The sequence below is a fragment of the Hylobates moloch genome, unplaced genomic scaffold (genome assembly GCF_009828535.3).
Source record: "Hylobates moloch isolate HMO894 unplaced genomic scaffold, HMol_V3 SCAFFOLD_15, whole genome shotgun sequence".
In the NCBI taxonomy this organism is placed as follows: Eukaryota; Metazoa; Chordata; class Mammalia; order Primates; family Hylobatidae; genus Hylobates; species Hylobates moloch.
In genome coordinates, this window is record NW_026652290.1 from 2,561,607 (window position 1) to 2,579,740 (window position 18,134).

Consider the following 18,134-nt stretch of genomic DNA (forward strand, 5'->3'; position numbering starts at 1 on the left):
GGTGAAATAGCCAGGTGTGGTGGCGGGCACCTGTAGTCCCAGCTACTCCAGAGGCTGAGGCAGGAGAATCTCATGAACCCAGGAGGCGGTGGTTACAGTGAGATGAGATCATGGCACTATACTCCAGCCTAGGCAACAGGGCAAGACTCTGTCTCAAAAACATAAAATAATAAAAGATAAATTAATAAAACTTCCGAGTGCTCAGGTGCGCATTGGACAGTGCACGTAGAGGACATTGCCCGCGTCAGAGAGTTCTGTTGGATGGTGCTGCTCTGGTGGTTCCAGGAGTGAATGGTGGCCGAGTTTGCTTTACTAGATTTATAGCATGAATGAGCCCCAGTTCGTTCCCAAGTTAGTGAACAACAGGAAAGTCAAGTAACTTATAAGTGGAAAAGTATGTTTGATTTATATTGGGTAAGATACAAGGAAGATTTTTTTTCACACTGGAGACTAAGAAAAGAGAAGAAACAGATTCTTAAGGGAACTTTTAAGAAAAGCTTTCTTAAGAGAAGAAAAAAGGTTTTTCTTTAAGCCCCCGCCCCCCAGCCATCTCTTAAAGGGGTGGGCAGTACTGGGTTTTTGTTTGAGCTTTCTTAGAGGTCAATTGAATATTAAGACATTTTTTCAGATTGAGTGTTAATTTCTATGGGAAGTCAAATATCATAATGGAATGTTGATGTTTTAATTTCACAGTGGGTCTGCCAGTCACACAGGTTCATCTCCTTTCTGCCTTTTGTCCATTTCTATCTGCTCGGTCAGATTCTTTGGGATGATAATGTGGCTTGGGAGGTATTCAGTTAGTGAATCACTTTCTCACTTACCCTAGCTGTGTAGCAGACAGGTGACGCCCAGTACTTGTGCAAAGACTGTCGTCTCATGCATGTCAACCTTGTCTGTCCTAAAAATTGTTCTCAGAGTAGTCATGTGGAATATCTGAATGCAGCATGTCTGTGGCAAAAAGAACTTAGTGTGATATTTAGGAGAACTGCCTTTTTGGTGGGTATTGATTAGTCATTTTTATTATTTGCTTGGACCTAAAAGAAACAATCTTTGAGTTGGATTACATTTGTAAAAGGTAATTGTGTTGGCATACAGTAGAGCTTGACAGTTTGTTCTGGAAAGAAAAGATGAAGTTCTGGTGTGCTGTGCTTCAGTGTAGAGTGCCCCAAGTCCAGTCTGTAAGGCCCCTCAAGGGGTGCCAGGTCCTGAGCAGAGGGCGAAGCGCTGCAGGGAAGTAGCAGGAAGCTGTGCTGGGAAGAGACGTAAAGCCTTTGCTAAGTCTCAGATCAGTTATGCAGACAGCTTTTTCAGCGTGTTTACTTTTAAAAATATAACTCCCCTTTCCATATGAATAATGACTAAGGCTATAAGAAACCATTATATGGTAGAGAACAGTAATAATTAAAATGATGTCTGGTGTGGAGTGCGTGAGTGAGTGTGTGGTCGGGGGACTCCAAGTGTGATTTTGCTCTCCTCCCATTAGATGACTATGGTTTGCTCAAAGGAAAGTCTCTTACTTTGATCTGCCCTTGTTTAGGCCGAAAGCGAAGAAACTAAGGAGCGCCTGTTTGAATCAATGCTCAGCGAGTGTCGGGACGCCATCCAGGTGGTTCGGGAGGAGCTCAAGCCAGATCAGGTAGGACCCTCAGCCGAGCCCTGGCCCTTGCTCTGGGTGGGGGTCCAGGTCAGCCTGTGTCCCCTTCTCAGGTGGACCCCAGTGCTCTGAGTGCACTGCTGTCTTGGCCGCTGTTTCGTTTTTGTTTTTTTGAGGTGTGGTCGTCAGGGAGCAAACAAGGGCCTCTGGGTGCCATCACATTGAGAAATTAATTTCTCCCTTCCCTGTTCCTCATAATGGTTTCCTATGTGGCCTGTGAAGCCTGTGGCCTCAAATTCCGTCTCCAGGTGGACTTCTCCAGTGCCTCCTTTTTCTGAAAACACTATCCCTGTGATTCATTCAGGCATCTAGGCTGAAAACCTCAGATCTATTTGTCTCTTTTGTCCCTGTCACCGAGCCCACTTTCTTCTCCCTTTGCAGGGCCTCCTGCCTATTGTTGATTCGCCTGTTTCTATTAGCCTTTTCTCTTGTGCCTAGGCAACCGCAGAGGTCTCCTAATTGCTTCTTCTGTCTTGGTCTCAGTTCCCTTCTCCAGGCCTTTCCTTCACGAAGTACAAATGGAATCTTTCTAAATCTAGTTTCCCTGTCTAATTTTAAAAAGCCCAGTGATTTCCTCTAGGGATTGAGCAATGGCCTCCAAACTTCTATGCTGATAAACCCCTTAGGCAGCATTGAGCCTGCACCACTGATGCATTTATTTATAAATTATATGCCTTATTATTTGACTAATTTGTCATATATAAACTGCATTAAAATAAGGGCTTTTTTGAATGAGATAAACAGAAATAGAAATTCTAATTTTCTTTTCATACCCAGACTCCCTGGGTTTTATGTGCCCTACTTAGAGACCACTGGCCTCTCAGTTCCGACTTGAGCTGGTGTACAAGCCTTCCCTAGTCTGTTCCCAGCCTTGTACTTCACTGCATCCTTCTGAGTCCTCTGCCTCAAGCTGTTCCACTTACCGGCATCTCAGTAATGCCTTTCCCACCCCTTGTGTTACACTGTTCTCATACCCCTCCCTCCTCACACTTGGGTAATCTTTCCTGCCCCTCTTCCCCTGTCCAAACCCCATCTGTTTTTCAAGGTCCAGCTCATAGCTTAACATTTCTGAAAAGCATATGCCTGCACCATCCTAGCCCACAGAGATCTCTGCAGTTTCTAAATATCTGATACTTGCAGCTATAAGTTTTGATAGTTAATTATTACCTTTTCATAAAAACTTATTTTTATTGTGGTAAAAAACGTTAAACATAAAACCTTAACCATTTTTAAGTGTACGGTTCAGTGGTAATTAAATACATTCATAATGTACAACCATCACCACCAGTCCATCTGCAGAACTCTCTGCATTTTGTAAAACTGAAACGCTGAACCCATTAAACAACAATAACTTCGTTGCCTAGCAACTTTTTTTTTTTTCAGCATCTGCCACAAAGCCTTGAGTGTAAACTTTGTTTTGAATCACTGCTTTCTCTAAGGAGTCACCTGCTTCCTTGCCCCATTAGGCTGCCTTTATGTATTGTGCTTCCCTTCGTCGACTTAACAGGTGCCTACAGAGTCCCAGCCCCTGTCACCGTCATTCACCTTGTATGCATAGCAGTTGGGAGACACCTCACAGAATGTAAGGAATGTGGTGCGGCAAAGGCGCATTCATTTCCTGTTGCTGCGATCATATTACCACAAACTTAATGGTTTAAGATAATACAAATGTATTATCTTATGCTTCTAGTGGTCAGAAATCTAGTGGGTTCACAGGACTGTGTTCCTTTAGAAACCCTAGGGGAATCCTTTTCCAGTATTCCCAAGAATGCATCTTCTGGCTTCTAGCGGCTGCCTGTAGTCCTTGGCTTGTGGCTCTCCGTTTGTGCTTCAGAGCGATCAGCTCCTCTCCTCTCTGCTTCCATTCCTTCATCTTCTCCATCTCTGACCCATCTGCCTCCCTCTTCTCAGGACCCTGGGATTACATTGGGCCCACCCAGATAATTCAGAGATCCTTAATCACATCTGTAGAGTCTCTTTTACCATATATGGTAACATTTTCACAGATTGCACGGAGGCTAGCATATAGACATCTCTGGGGTACGTTATTCAGCCAGCCACAAAAGGCACACTGACAGCACAAGGGGTGGAACTCGGATCTGTGGCATAGACCTTCACACAGAGCCGTGGACTGTGGAACGTCTGATTTTAATGCTTTGGGGTTAGGCACTGGGAGGAGTGGACAGGAAGTCTCATCTGGCCGTTACTCTCAGTTCTCTCATTTGAGGTCAGTTTTTAGATGCCAGTGGCAACTTGAGTGCCACTGTCGTTCTAGATTATGTCAAGTAGTAGATCTTTGATATTTGAGGACTCCTGTCTTACTAGAGTCTGTGTCTATGTTCAGGGCACTTTGGAGACCCCACCATTCCATGAGGTGGTCAGAGCGACGGAGAGCATCAGTTGCTTTACTTTTTACCTTTTTCACTTTCTGCAGAAACAGAGAGATTATATCCTTGAAGGAGAGCCGGGGAAGGTGTCTAATCTTCAATACTTGCATAGGTAAGGGTTATTTTAATTTTTTTACTTTTTAATATTGTTAAAATATCATTTGAACAAAAGAGTATGTGTAACATTTATGTATATTTACATTTATAATTTCTTTGTTTGTTTTTTTTTTGAGACAGGATCTAGCTCTGTCACTCAGGCTGGAGTGCAGTGATGTGATCTCAGCTCACTGCAGCCTCAATGGCCTGGGCTCAATCAGTCCTCTCACCTCAGCCTCCCACTGAGTAGCTGGGACTACAGGCATGCACCACGACACCCGGCTAATTTTTACATTTGTTTTGTAGAGATGGGATTTTGCCATGTTACCCGGGCTGGTCTCAAACTCCTGGACTCAAGCAATCTGTCCATCTCAGCCTCCCACAGTGCTGGGATTATAGGCGTGAACCACTGCACCTGGCTTACATTTATAATTTCTTAATGCATAAAAATGCTAATGCATGTATGTCCATTTTATCAAATGAGTATATATGCTACATTTACATATTAGATTTTTACATAGCTTAACTAGAACACAGCCAGGCATGGTGGCTTACGCCTGTAATCCCAATACTTTGGGAGGCTGAGGCAAATGGATTGCTTGAGCCCAAGAGTTTGAATTAGCTGGGTGTGATGGTGCACACCTGTGGTCTCAGAGGCTCCAGAGGCCCAGGTGGGAGGATCCCCTGAGCCCAGGGAGGTCAAGGCTGTGGTCAGCCATCATCACGATCATGTCACTGCATTCCAGCCTGAGACAGCTCTGACTCAGAATTCTCAAAAAAACAAAAGCGAGAACACAACCAGTGTTTGAAGCTCCCTGCGGCCCTTGCCTCATTTCCTTCCACTCCTAGAGCTAACTGCTCTCCTTCCCAGTGCCAAACTGTGAAAGTTGGCCTCTGTGTTTTGAATGTGTTAAAGTCCATTTCACATGGAAGTTTAATTTCAACTCGAGTTTAACTCCATCTGGAGTTGGTTTTTGTGTAAGGTAAGGATCTGCTTCACTTTCTTCCATAAAGATAGTAGGTTGTTTTGGTGTGATTTATTGACGACTTTATCCTCTCCCCGCTGATCTGCAGCACCAGCCCTACCAGGCATGTGTCCCATTTTCTCCATGTGTGCTCTTTCTCTGGACTCTTCTGCTCCATTGATTCATTTGTCTGTACTTGGACCAGCACAGTGTGTTATAACTTTGTGCCAATCTCAGCATCTGATAGAGCAAGTTCTTCTCGCCAGGTTTGTCCTCGGGGGTATCTTGACTATTCTTGTTCCTTTCCTCTTTCATCATATACATTTTAAAGTCACCTCATCCCAGTACTTTAGGTAGCCAAGGCAGGTGGATTACTTGAATTCAGGCATTCAAGACCAGCCTAGGTGAAACCCCATCTCTGCAAAAAAAATTTTTTTTTTAGACTGAGTCTCGCTCTATTGCCCAGGCTGGAGTGCAGTGGCTCAATCTCAGCTCACTGCAACTTCCACCTCCCAGGTTCAAGCAATTCTTGTGTCTCATCCTCCCGAGTAGCTGAGATTACAGGAACCCATCACCACGCCCAGCTACTTTTTTTTGTATTTTTAGTAGAGATGGGGTTTCACCATATTGGCCAGGCTGGTCTTGAACTCCTGACCTCAAGTGATATGCCCGCCTCAGCCTCCCAAAGTGCTAGGGTTACAGATGTGAGCCACCATGCCCAGCCAAAAAAAATTTGTATTAGCCAGGCATGGTGGTGCATGCCTGTAGTCCCAGCTACTTGGGAGGCTGAGACAGGAGAATTGCTTGAGCCCACAAGGCCTAGGCTGCAATGAGCCATGAACATGCTACTCCACTCCAGCCTGAACAACAGAGTGAGACCCTTCTCAGAAATGAATACATAAAGTACAATCACCTTGTCAAGTTTCTTTTTTTTTTTTGAAGCAGAGTCTCGCTCTATAGCCCACTCTGGAATGCAGTGGTGTGATCTCAGTTCACTGCAACCTCAGCGTCCTGGGTCCCGGTTCAAGAAATTCTCCTGCCTCAGCCTCCCAAGTAGCTGGGATTACAGGCACACGCCACTATGCTCTTGTATTTTTAGTAGAGATGGGGTTTCACCATGTTGGCCAGGCTGGTCTTGAACTCCTGACCTCGTGATCCGCCTGCCTCGGCCTCCTAGAGTGCTGGGATTACATGTGTGAGCCACCACACCCAGCAAGTTTCATTTTTTAAAAAGGTGATTAATTTTGTTTTACAGAAGAGAAGAAGAGTGACTTTTTTTTTGGAATGTACAGGGAGAAGATTGTTAGTTCGGAAAACTCTACTTCCCATCTGATTCTCTTTTCCATCTGACCTTGAAATTTTGATTTCTTAGTCACTGCTTGTAATTTATATGGTGAGCCTGACAATATCCTTAGCCATTCCCCTGACCTCTCCAGATTCCTATAAAAGCAAAACCACCAAAACTCCCTTCTTTACCCTTAAACTTGACCTTAGGAGTTTTATTTTATGTGAATGTCAAATTCACACAAAATGTCCTGCCAGAGGACTCAGCAAGAATGGCCCTTAGATGCTGTCTGTTTCAACAACCCGATGAGAAAGGTGAGGTTCCAGGAGGTTAAGTGATATGTTTGTAGTTAACTGCCACAAAGGATCAGGAGTTAATCTAACTTCCTAACCTTTGAAAAGACCCTTTGAAACATTCAACAAGGCTTAGGAAAGCCTTTGAAGCCCCCTTGCCCGTGGATTCATGTTCCCAACTTAAGATATAGCTGGTATCACACCATGGATTTCAGTTAGGTCAGAGGCCAGCTTTGGGGTAAACTGATGAATCAGGAATCAGGCTGCCTTTTTTTTTTTTTTTTTTGAGACAGGATCTTGCTCTGTGTCCCAGGCTGGAGTGCAGTGGTGCAGTCATAGCTCACTGCAGCCTCAACCTTCTGGGCTCAAGCGGTCCTCCCACCTTAGCCTCCCAAGTAGCTGGGACTTTGTGTGCCACCATGCCCAACTAACTTTTTGTATTTTTTGTAGAGAGAGATTTTCAGCATGTTCAGGCTGGCCTTGAACTCCTGGACTCAAGCAATCCACCTGCCTTGGCCTCCCAAAGTGTTGGGATTACAGGCGTGAGCCCCATGCCCGGCCCAGCTTTTATATTTCAGTAAAACTTTGGAAAGTTCTATCTAAATTCCCGTATCATTTTGTGTATAATATTTATTTGTTTTGAGTCTGGTTTCTGCAAAGCTTTTTAGGAAAATCCATCTCATGACCTTCTGTTTCTCAGAAGCATCCACTTTTAATTCATTTAACACATTTCTATGGGATTTACCTCAGTATCTCCAAATAACTTGTAGATTTGGGATTTTATCATTTTCTGCCTTTCCACTGTTAACCCTTTCTCACTCTTCCACTCTGCTTCTTCCTGCCTTGACCTTCTTGACTCCCACCTAACCTCATTGCTGACACCATCTAAGAGCTCCTTTGTGTTCTCTGAATGTTTTGTTTTTGTTTTTTGAGAGAGTTTCACTCTTGTCACCCAGGCTGGAGTGCAGTGGCGTTAGCTCACTATAGCCTCCGCCTCCTGGGTTCAAGCAATTCTCCTGTCTCAGCCTCCTGAGTAGCTGGGATTACAGGCGCGCACCACCACGCCTGGCTAATTTTTGTATTTTTAGTAGAGACAGGGTTTCACCATAATGGCCAGGCTGGTCTTGAACTCCTGACCTCAGGTGATCTGCCCACCTCAGCCTCCCAAAGTGATGGGATTACGGGTGTGAGCCACTGCGCCTGGCTTTTTTTTTTTTTTTTTTTTTTGAGATGGAGTCTGGCTCTGTTGCCCAGGCTGGAATGCAGTGGCATGATCTTGGCTCACTGCAACCTCTGCCTCTCAGATTCAAGCCATTCTCCTGAATCAGCCTCCCTAGTAGCTGGGATTACAGGCGCATGCCACCATGCCTGGCTAATTTTTGTATTTTTTTGTAGAGATGGGGTTTTGCCATGTTGGCCAGGCTGGCCTTGACCTGACTTCAAGTAATCCACCCCGCACTCAGCCTCCCAAAGTGCTGGGATTCTAGACGTGAGCTACCATGCCCAGCTGAATGTTATTTTTAAAGATACAATGTCTAGCCGGGCGCGGTGGGTCACGCCTGTAATCCCAGCACTTTGGGAGGCCGAGGCGGGAGGATCACGAGGTCAGGAGATCGAGACCATCCTGGCTAACACAGTGAAACCCCGTCTCTACTAAAAATACAAAAAATTAGCCGGGCGTGGTGGTGGGCGCCTGTAGTCCCAGCTACTCAGGAGGCTGAGGCAGGAGAATGGCGTGAACCCCGGGGGCGGAGCCTGCAGTGAGCCGAGATTGCGCCACTGCACTCCAGCCTGGGCGATAGCAAGACTCCGTCTCAAAAATAAATAAATAAATAAATAAATAAATAAATAAATAAATAAAATAAATAAAGATACAATGTCTCATTCTAATTTCACAACTGCACAGCCTTCCCTTATCTTTCTGGGGTTACTAATAACCATTTTTTGAAGTTCTTCTCCCTGCAAAGTGTGGTTTCTCCTGGTTCCTTATTTTTCCCTCTTGGTTCTGGCCTCTTCCTTCTTGGTAGAGGCTTTCCTTAATTAAATGTCTAGCCATCCTTGGTCATCCACTCCTGTTGAAGGGTGTGGCTTGTCAGATGCAAGCTCTGCATACATGCATGAGGCTCATCTTGGTGTCTGGCTCTGCCCTTCCTCCAGGGACTCCAACTCCAGAATCTTGAAGGGTTTCTATTGCGCTGTTCAGATCTCTGGGACATACCAGGCTGCTGTCGTTCTGGAAGCTGAGTAGAGAAGAGACCAGTGGGTCAGTGCTCAGAACTTGACAGTCCCTGGATCTTATGCTCATTTTGGAGCCCCTGACCTCAGCTGTGCTGGTGTCCTCTGCCCACAGCATCTTGTGTATCCTCTGTAAGCTATGGCCTCCGGTCTTCTGCCAGAGTAGGATGGGGCTCTAGAGACAGAAGGGCTACTTAAATAGAGTTTAAACAGTTAACATGTTTTTAGCCCCAAATATTAAAAGGACTTGCCAGGTGGTACAGTTAAAATAGTCTCTGCCGTTTATGCACATGGTTAGTATGCATAAGCACCCCAAGCAACTGTACCTTGGTGTTTTCTGAGCAGAGAAGGCCCTCAGATGAGTAGGAGCAGCTGCAGTGGGAGGACACTGTTCTTTTAGTGTGAGCTAGTCAGGGAACTAGTCCTTGCTTCAGAAACTGGCTTGCTGTCCATGGCCCATCTCTTTTTTCTTTTATTTGAGACAAGGTCTCACTCTGTCACTCAGGCTGGAGTGCAGTGGTGCAATCTTGGCTCACTGCAACCTTTGCCTCCCAGGCTCAGGTGATCCTCCCACCTCAGCCTCCTGAGTAGCTGGGACCAGAGGCATGAGCCACCATGCCTGGCCTATTTATTTATTTATTTATTTATTTAGAGATGGAGTCTCGCACTGTCGCCCAGGCTGGAGTGCAGTGGCGCAATCTTGGCTCACTGCAAGCTCTGCCTCCCGGGTTCACACCATTCTTCTGCCTCAGCCTCCCAAGTAGCTGGGACTACAGGCACCCACCACCACGCCCAGCTAATTTTTTGTATTTTTAATAGAGATGGGGTTTCACTGTGTTAGCCAGGGTGGTCTCAATCTCCTGACCTGGTGATCTGCCCGCCTCAGCCTCCCACAGTGCTGGGATTACAGGCGTGAGCCACCGCCCCTGGCCCCCCATTTTTGTTTTTTGTTTTTTTAATTTTTAGAGTCAAAGTTTTGCTCTATTACTCAGGCTGGAGTGCAGTGGTGTGATCGTAGCTCACTGCTGCCTTGAATACCCAGGCTCAGGTGATCTCCTGCCTCATGAGTTGCTGGGATCCTACTCTCTGTTTTTGGGGTTTTTTTTTTTTCTCCACTGTGTGGTTCTTGAAAAAGGATGCAGAAGGTATAAATCAAGCTAAAAATCAAATTTTGTGATAAGATCTCATACGGGTCCCCTGCAAACTTGCCACTGGATAGTAGCCAAATGGAGGGTCCCTTGAAGCCCAAGCCAAATGGCCCTGCTGTGGCCACGCCCCCACCCGCCCCCCACTTCCTCTGGGTCAGCCCCAACTCTTAGTCCAGTCCTCCCAGTTCCTCCGCTTCTCTGAGTATAACTTGAGCTGACTTGTGGTGCATTCCAGCTACCTGACTTACATCAAGCTATCAACGGCAATCAAGCGTAATGAGAACATGGCCAAAGGTCTGCAGAGGGCTCTGCTGCAGCAGCAAACAGAGGATGACAGCAAGCACTCACCCCGGCCCCAGGACCTGATCCGACTCTATGACATCATCTTACAGGTGACCCTCGAGGACCGGGAAGGCAAGGGCCTGTCGTTTTCCTTTGCCTGTGTTGGACACAAAATGACTTAACTTTGCATCATGGAAGGGCTGTGACAAGCAGGACCTATTAGTAGCTGGGAAAAGACAAAGATCTTACACCAGTTCCACAGTCTGTGAGCCCCTACCTCTCAGACATGCTGATCTGTAGAGAATAGTGACCCCGGATCATCACTGAGCACTTCACCTGTGTAAGACGCTCCCAGGTGCCATAGAGCATCTGAGACCTGAGTCCATGCCATCTCGGCCCCCAGGGAGTTTGTCAGTCAGTAGGACGGTGAGACACACATAGTCAAGGCATCTGAGTAGATGTTAAGCAAAATAAAAGCTCAGAGCTGGAACAGATCCCTTCCAGCTAAGATGGGCCAAGAAGTCTCTGAAGGTGGGTGAGCTGAGTTGAGTTGTAAAGGGCAAATATGTTTCCAAGATCAGAAGGGAATGGAGGGTGACACCAGGTATGGCTGCTGCCAGGTCACTTCACAGGCTTTTCCCCATTGTATTGACCTCGGGCTTTTTTTTTCCTCACCCTTGTCCATTCTTACAAGGTCTTCTGTCAAAAATTCAACCTAAGATCTACTCTTCATGAATTTTCTTGTTGCATCTGTTGTACAGAACCTGGTGGAATTGCTCCAGCTTCCTGGTTTAGAGGAAGACAAAGCCTTCCAGAAAGAGATAGGCCTCAAGACTCTGGTGTTCAAAGCTTACAGGTAACGTCCCATGGGATGGGCAGGGTTTTCCTCTGCCTCCCAGGTTCTATAAGCATTGGGAGCATGACCCAGCCCACAGCAGATGGGATCGTTGGCCTTGAGCATATGGTTACCTTGCCTGTGATCAGAGGAAGGTCAGCCCAGCATGTTCAAGGGGAGTTTCTAAAGGCTGTGGTCAGTAGTGGCCAGTGATGATGTCTGCCCTTTAGCCAGGTCGGAGGAGTGGAGCACACACGTTGAACTTGGCTTCCTCACTGGGCGCGGTGGCTCACGCTTGTAATCCCAGAACTTTGGGAGGCCGAGGCAGGTGGATCACCTGAGGTCGGGAGTTCGAGACCAGCCTGACCAACATGGAGAAACTCCGTCTCTATTAAAAATATAAAATTAGCCAGGCATGGTGGTGCGTGCCTGTAAACCCAGCTACTCGGGAGGCTGAGGCAGGAGAATAGCTTGAACCTGGGAGGGAGAGGTTGCAGTGAGCCAAGATCGCACCATTGCACTCCAGCCTGGGAGACAAGAGCGAAACTCCATCTCAAAAAACAAACAAACAAAAAACTTGTCTTCCTCTACTTTCCTCCTTCCTCCCAGGGGAAAAGGGGCACGCCTTGAAAGGGTGTTAATTAGCAGAACCAGTGTGGCCAGTTCAAGGAACTTGAACTAACTCGAGATAAAGCTAAACTCAGTTTCTTAAATGACTTGTGTCATTTGTAACTTGGAAGTGGGCTGGGTAGCACGATGGGGCCCAGCCAGGGTGGAAGGCAGAGCCCCATGCGTTCTTGCCCTTCCTCTTGTGGCCCTCACACGCCAGTGTGCTCTGGCGCTCCAGCATGCCCCGCCTTTACTCTATGGCCCCTTCTGTCCTGTCAGGGACCAGCAGCGCTCAGGCTCTGCTGAGCCCAGGAGAGGAATTTGACTCAGGAAGAACCTTCTGTGAGTTTTGTTTTTGGAAAGTGATGAGCAGAGATGAATGATTGCGACTTGGGTGTGTGGATGGGGGTGGGATTTCTGTTTGAGCTGGGTAGCGTTCTTCCTTCCTTCCTGTCCCTGGCCTCACCATGCTCCTTTTGGGAACTGTTCCTCCTCTGCAGAGTCAGCCAGTCAGTAAAAAACCGTGGCTCAGTGTTGGGCCTACCTGGGCATCTCTGATTGCTGGGAAGCATCTCTGCAGGGTAGCCTACAAATCTGAACACTTCCCGTGAAGGGGGCTTCCATGCGGTGATCCCACGTTAAGAAACCTGTTTCCAAATGTGAAATTTCACCTAGACTGCAAGGAAAGCCTTGGTCTTGGGTAATTGCTGCTTTAGAATATTGTGGCTCTTTTCCTCTCCCCATCAGGTGTTTTTTCATTGCTCAGTCCTATGTGCTGGTGAAGAAGTGGAGCGAAGCCCTTGTCCTGTATGACAGAGTCCTGAAATATGCAAATGAAGTAAATTCTGATGCTGGCACCTTCAAGAACAGCCTAAAGGTGAGAGGTTGGCCTCTCCTTGTTTGCAGGCCCTGGCAGGTTATGGAGTCGGCTGTGGAGGAGCTGTGAGGGTACAACAGCTGGGCTCCACCTCAGGCTGGTCTTCCCTGGGACCTGGCGTGGCCCTGACTGCCCAGGAGCTGCAGGCTGTGTCACTCATGGCTGTGCTCCAGGCCTGAGGAGGATTTAGGTATGAAGAAGGGAAGGCATTTTTCTGATTTAAAAGAAACAAAAACCACCACAGGAAAACCTGAAGTACTGCTCTCAGACTTGACTGCACGTTGAAATCTCTTAGAAAGATTTTTTTCAAGGTAGATGTCTGGGTCGCACCCCCAGAGATTGTGGTTCTAATCAGTGTGAGGGATCTGAAGTGGGCATTGGGACTTTGAAAGGCCCCTTAGTGATTCTGACATGCAGCAAAGGGAGAAGCACTGGTGAAGCTGTCCTGCAGGGCATGTGCAAGACCAGCAGCAGTGGCGGGGGCCTGGCTAGGAATGCAGCCTCTCAGCTCCCACCCGGAACCTTCTGCTTGTTTTTTTTTCTTTCTTTCCTTCTTGAGACAGGGTCTCGCTCTGTCACCCAGGCTGGAATGCAAGTGGCACCATCATAGTTCACTGCAGCCTTGAACTCCTGGTCTCAAGTGACCCTCCCACCTCAGCCTCCTGAGTAGCTGGGACTACAGGCGTGAGCCACCATGCCAGGCCAATTTTTATTTTTTTGTAGAGATGGGGGTCTCACTATGTTGCCCAGGCTGGTCGTGAACTCCTGGCCTCAAGCAGTCCTCCTGCCTCTGCCTCCCAAAACCTTGAGACTGGAGGCATGAGCCACCGTGCTGGCCAGTATCTGCATTTTAACAAGATCCCCAGGCCATTTGGGGATCCGTTAAAGCTAAGGAAATGCTTGATGTAAAGTACAGCCACAGGGCTGGATGCAGTGGCTCATGCCTGTAATCCCAGCAGTTTGGGAAGCTGAGGTGGGCAGATCACTTGAGGTAAGGAGTTCGAGACCAGCCTGGGCAACATGGCGAAACATGTCTCTATAAAAATAAAAAAAATTAGCCAGGTGTGGTGGTGCACACCTGTAATCCCAGCTACTTGAGAAGCTGAGGCAGGAGAATCACTTAAACCTGGGAGGCGGAGGTTGCAGCGAGCCAAGATCAAGCCACTGCACTCCAGCCTGAGTGACAGAACAAGACTCCATCTCAAAATAAATAAATAAAGTACAGCCGTGGAAGGCTTTCTTTGCTTTACTTTTTTTTTTTTTTTTTTTTTTTTTTAAGATGGAGTCTCTGTCTCCCAGGCTAGAGTGTAATGGCAAGATCTTGGCTCACTGCAACCTCTGCCTCCCAGGTTCAAGTGATTGTCCTATCTCAGCCTCCCAAGTAGCTGGGACTGCAGGCGTGTGCCACCAAGCCCGGCTAATTTTTGTATTTTTAGTAGAGACAGGGTTTCACCATGTTGGCCAGGTTGGTCTCGAACTCCTGACTTCAACTGATCAAGCCTCTTGATCTGCCGACCTCAGCCTCCCAAAGTGCCAGGATTACAGGCGTGTGCCACCCCGCCCGGCGCTTTACTGATTATTGGAGGATAACTAGCTTCTGAAGCTTGTGGCCTGCTGTGATGATATAGAACTTCTTGCACCATCAGCTGGTCTAAGGAATCCATGTATATTTGACAAGTAGAGACCATTTAGAAAAGCAAGCAGGGGCCGGGCACCGTGGCTCACGCCTGTAATCCCAGCACTGTGGGAGGCCGAGGCGGGCAGATCATGAGGTCAGGAGATCGAGACCATCCTGGCTAACGTGGTGAAACCCCGTCTCTACTAAAAATACAAAAAAATTAGCCGGGCATGGTGGCAGGCACCTGTGGTCCCAGCTAGTCGGGAGGCTGAGGCAGGAGAACGGCGTGAACCCGGGAGGCGGAGCTTGCAGTGACCCAAGATTGCACCACTGCATTCCAGCCTGGGCGACGACAGAGCGAGACTCTGTCTCAAAAAAAAAAAAAAAGAAAAGCAAGCAAAGGTTCCTGTCGTTGATGGAGTCACACCAGCGTAGGAGCTGCTGGATCCCGTGCAAGCTTAGAGGGTAGAGAAGAAGCTCTCTGCCTTCAGAGAGCTTGTAGTTTTGTTGTAGCCACAGACTGGCATGCAGGAGCCCACCCATGGACGCAGAAGAAGTAAAAGAGACCCCAAGCAAAGGCCGAGCTAGGAAAGAGCAGAGAGATGTGGGCAGGTGGGGGTGACGGGCATGGCAGCACCACCACCGTGGAATATCATCTTGGGACGCGGTGCAAACCAGTGTGGACCTGATTTCATGTGCTGAATTGTTTTGTGGGGGAGGTGTCAAAGAATGGAGGCATGAAGGATTCTGTGGCATCCAGACCTTCTCGGGTCATTCCCAATATGCCAAGCAAGAGACCGAGGCCAGGAAAGTTCATCACCCTCATTGAAGCAGTGGGATGTAACGACTAACGGCTTATGTCCTTGAGCCAGATGGCCCAGCCCTTTACCCCAGCCCACTGCCACTTGGGGGCATGGCTGGCACATTGCTTCACCTCTCCATGCTTCCATTTTCTCATCTGTAAAATGGGAGTGCAAACTGCCTCAGGATTATTGAGAAGGTTAAGCTAGTGATTATGTAACCTACTTAGAACAATGCCTGGCACACTGTTTAGTGTATGATAAATTTATTAATATTAACATCTTTATTTCCAGGCATTATTACTTAAGCCGTGGCATAGCTTTTCCCATTTGAAACAGGCTAGTTTTTTGTTTTGTTTTGTTCTAATAGGGAAAACCGTTTAGAAAGTCTAAAGTCCTGTGAAAATACCAGTGGGGTCGCTTAACTCAGGTTAGCTTGGTGTGCTTCTCTGACCTGGCCCTGGCTCGGGAGTACACGTTTTCTGAATCTTACAGGACCTGCCTGACGTGCAAGAGCTCATCACTCAAGTGCGGTCAGAGAAGTGCTCCCTGCAGGCCGCGGCCATCCTTGGTGAGACCCCTGCCTGGCCTTTGTATCCCCAGACTTCCCTTCCTGCCACTCCCCTTCTCTCTCACACCCCACACTACTGTTTTAAGGTTGAAAGGGTTGTCTTGGTTCATCTGTAAGATGTTCCTGGCCGTTACTAGTGCCGGCTGGGCATCAGATCATGTAGAAGCATTTTGAGATGCACTGTTACACTGGCCCTGCTCCGTTACTGCCCTCATGCAACTGTGCTGGCTTCACCGGGCCGACGGCGTTGGATCTGGGATTGATCTGTTTATCTCCACCACTTCTCAGCAGGAGACAGGACTGGCTTCCCCACATGCTGGCTCCTTTTGCTTTGGGGATGTAGGGGCCACCTGTGTGATAGGCCTCATTTGTGATTAGCGTGCTGTTATAAATCCTCGTTCTTACTGAATCCCTGTGAAACTTTCAGATGCAAACGACGCTCATCAAACAGAGGCCTCCTCCTCCCAAGTCAAGGACAATAAGGTAAGTCTGGGCCATGGTTTTTGAGGAATACGAAGCAGGATTAGTAACAAACTAGGAATGCATGCTCATTATAGAGCAGTGGACCCTAAATTTCTAAGGAAACCCCCTACCTCCCTCTCTTCTCTTACCCAACCTCAAAGCTTCTTGCATAAAGCTTCCTAGATGTCAGATCATCCCTGGGAAGAGGGTTGAGGAACCTGTTGCTGTGCAGAATAGCACCCGTGGGTAAGAGCTCTAACTCGTAACATGGCCAACAGACCTGCACCCCAGTCCTAGCCTGCCACTCTCTCAGCCTCTCTGGGTTTCAGTGACTTTGAGTACAAGGCAGGGATGTGGTAGCCCCTCCTCGTAGGAGGCTGTCGGGATTGAGTGATTGAGGGAGATGGCCCCTGTAAAGCTCTGAACCAGGCAGTCGGCACTCAGGAATGTTCACCAAGGGTATTCTGTGACCGATGCTACATACGTCCCTTTGATTTGACTTCCAGCCTCTGGTTGAACGGTTTGAGACATTCTGCCTGGACCCTTCCCTTGTCACCAAGCAAGCCAACCTTGTGCACTTCCCACCAGGCTTCCAGCCCATCCCCTGCAAGCCTTTGTTCTTTGACCTGGCCCTCAACCATGTGGCTTTCCCACCCCTTGAGGACAAGTTGGAACAGAAGACCAAGAGTGGCCTCACTGGATACATCAAGGGCATCTTTGGATTCAGGAGCTAACCAGGCTCTTCCTCGGGGGCGGGGGAGATTCTGACTCTTAATCTGTATTGTGAGAAAGTCCCAGCAAGTTCCATGGTATTAAATCCAGGTCTGCATTGGCCCGGGGCAAGAGTTTAACATCTTCGGCCCTGCGTTCCTACATCTTGTGTGTGTACACGTTCTTAAGCAGTGTGTTAGGGGAGCACCTTGTTGTCTTCTGGTAAATGTGTGCGGGGTCATCCTGTCTCCTGTACCTCCTGGGAGAGGGGCCGCTGCTGCTGTCTGGTGCCCTGTGAGCTGTGGTTGATTGCCTTTGGTCAGTAATGCGTTCAGGAGTCCACACCAGGCACAGATGGGGCCTTGAAACGCTTTGTCATGCTTCTTCAGTACCATGGATTTGAAATGAACTCATCCTTGCTGTGAGCATCCAGGATCCCTTGAGAAGTTTATCTATGACTATGAAACTGGCAACGTCACCCCAGAATTACGGTCAGCCTTATTCCCCTTCACTTCCCAGTGAACGCTAAGAAGTTTCAGACAAGCAGAGAGCTCTATTTTTAGAAGAAACAATGTTACTCAGAAATGATGAAACCAAATCTTATATTAAAAGGCAAAGATGACAGAGACTGTGCCCATTTCTTATGTGCCCTCCCTCATGTCCAGTCCCTGTTCTCTCCTCGGGAGCCTGGTTGTGTGAAGCCGGTGAGGTCAAGTGTAACCTGACTTACCGGCAACTAGGTGAGGCTGATGCCAGATACACGTTAGACGCACTATTTTTTCAGGACTTCCCAATGTGTAATTTTTAGATGCCGTTACATTTTAATTCCCTTCGTTACCCCCTGTTTTTTCTTAGTCATCCCTTTTCACTTCTATTATAACATCAATAATAGAAGTCACAAAAACAATGTAAGAAAGCAAGGAATAAAAGTGATTTAAACATGTACCTGACACTTAACGATTCCCTTTGGAAATCAAAACTCACCTGTCACATAGGAAAGAAAATTCGCCACGAGAAATGTTGGCCTAGATGTTTTCAGTTTTTGAGCAAACCCGGTGGCTTGAAGAAAAGGCTGACTGGTTAAAAATCCAAGAGCATTGTTTGAGGATGGCATTGTAACCCCCCAAGGGTTCTTGCCCACTGCCCAGATGGAGCTGATTCATCGAAACACAGGAATTGCAATAGAGAGTTTAATTCACACAGAGCCGGCTAAACAGGAGACTGGAGTCTATTACTCAAATTGGTCTCCCTGAAAATTCAGAGACTGGGGATTTTAAGGATAATTTGGTGGGTAGGGGGTCAGGAC

At 47.5% G+C, this 18,134-nt stretch overlaps 1 protein-coding gene across 2 annotated transcripts in view; it reads left to right on the forward strand.

The window, feature by feature from the left end:
• SRP68 (signal recognition particle 68) overlaps nucleotides 1-17,454 on the forward strand; it is a 38,604-nt gene extending 21,150 nt beyond the window's left edge. For both annotated transcript variants that reach the window (XM_032177796.2, XM_032177797.2), the window contains 8 exons: nucleotides 1,538-1,636; nucleotides 4,089-4,153; nucleotides 10,299-10,455; nucleotides 11,107-11,201; nucleotides 12,537-12,666; nucleotides 15,580-15,655; nucleotides 16,083-16,138; nucleotides 16,624-17,454. In XM_032177796.2, coding sequence (XP_032033687.1) covers nucleotides 1,538-1,636; nucleotides 4,089-4,153; nucleotides 10,299-10,455; nucleotides 11,107-11,201; nucleotides 12,537-12,666; nucleotides 15,580-15,655; nucleotides 16,083-16,138; nucleotides 16,624-16,851 — 906 coding nt within the window. In that variant the 3' untranslated portion in view covers nucleotides 16,852-17,454. The remainder of the gene's footprint in view (nucleotides 1-1,537; nucleotides 1,637-4,088; nucleotides 4,154-10,298; nucleotides 10,456-11,106; nucleotides 11,202-12,536; nucleotides 12,667-15,579; nucleotides 15,656-16,082; nucleotides 16,139-16,623) is intronic.
• The last annotated feature ends 680 nt before the right edge of the window (nucleotides 17,455-18,134 follow it).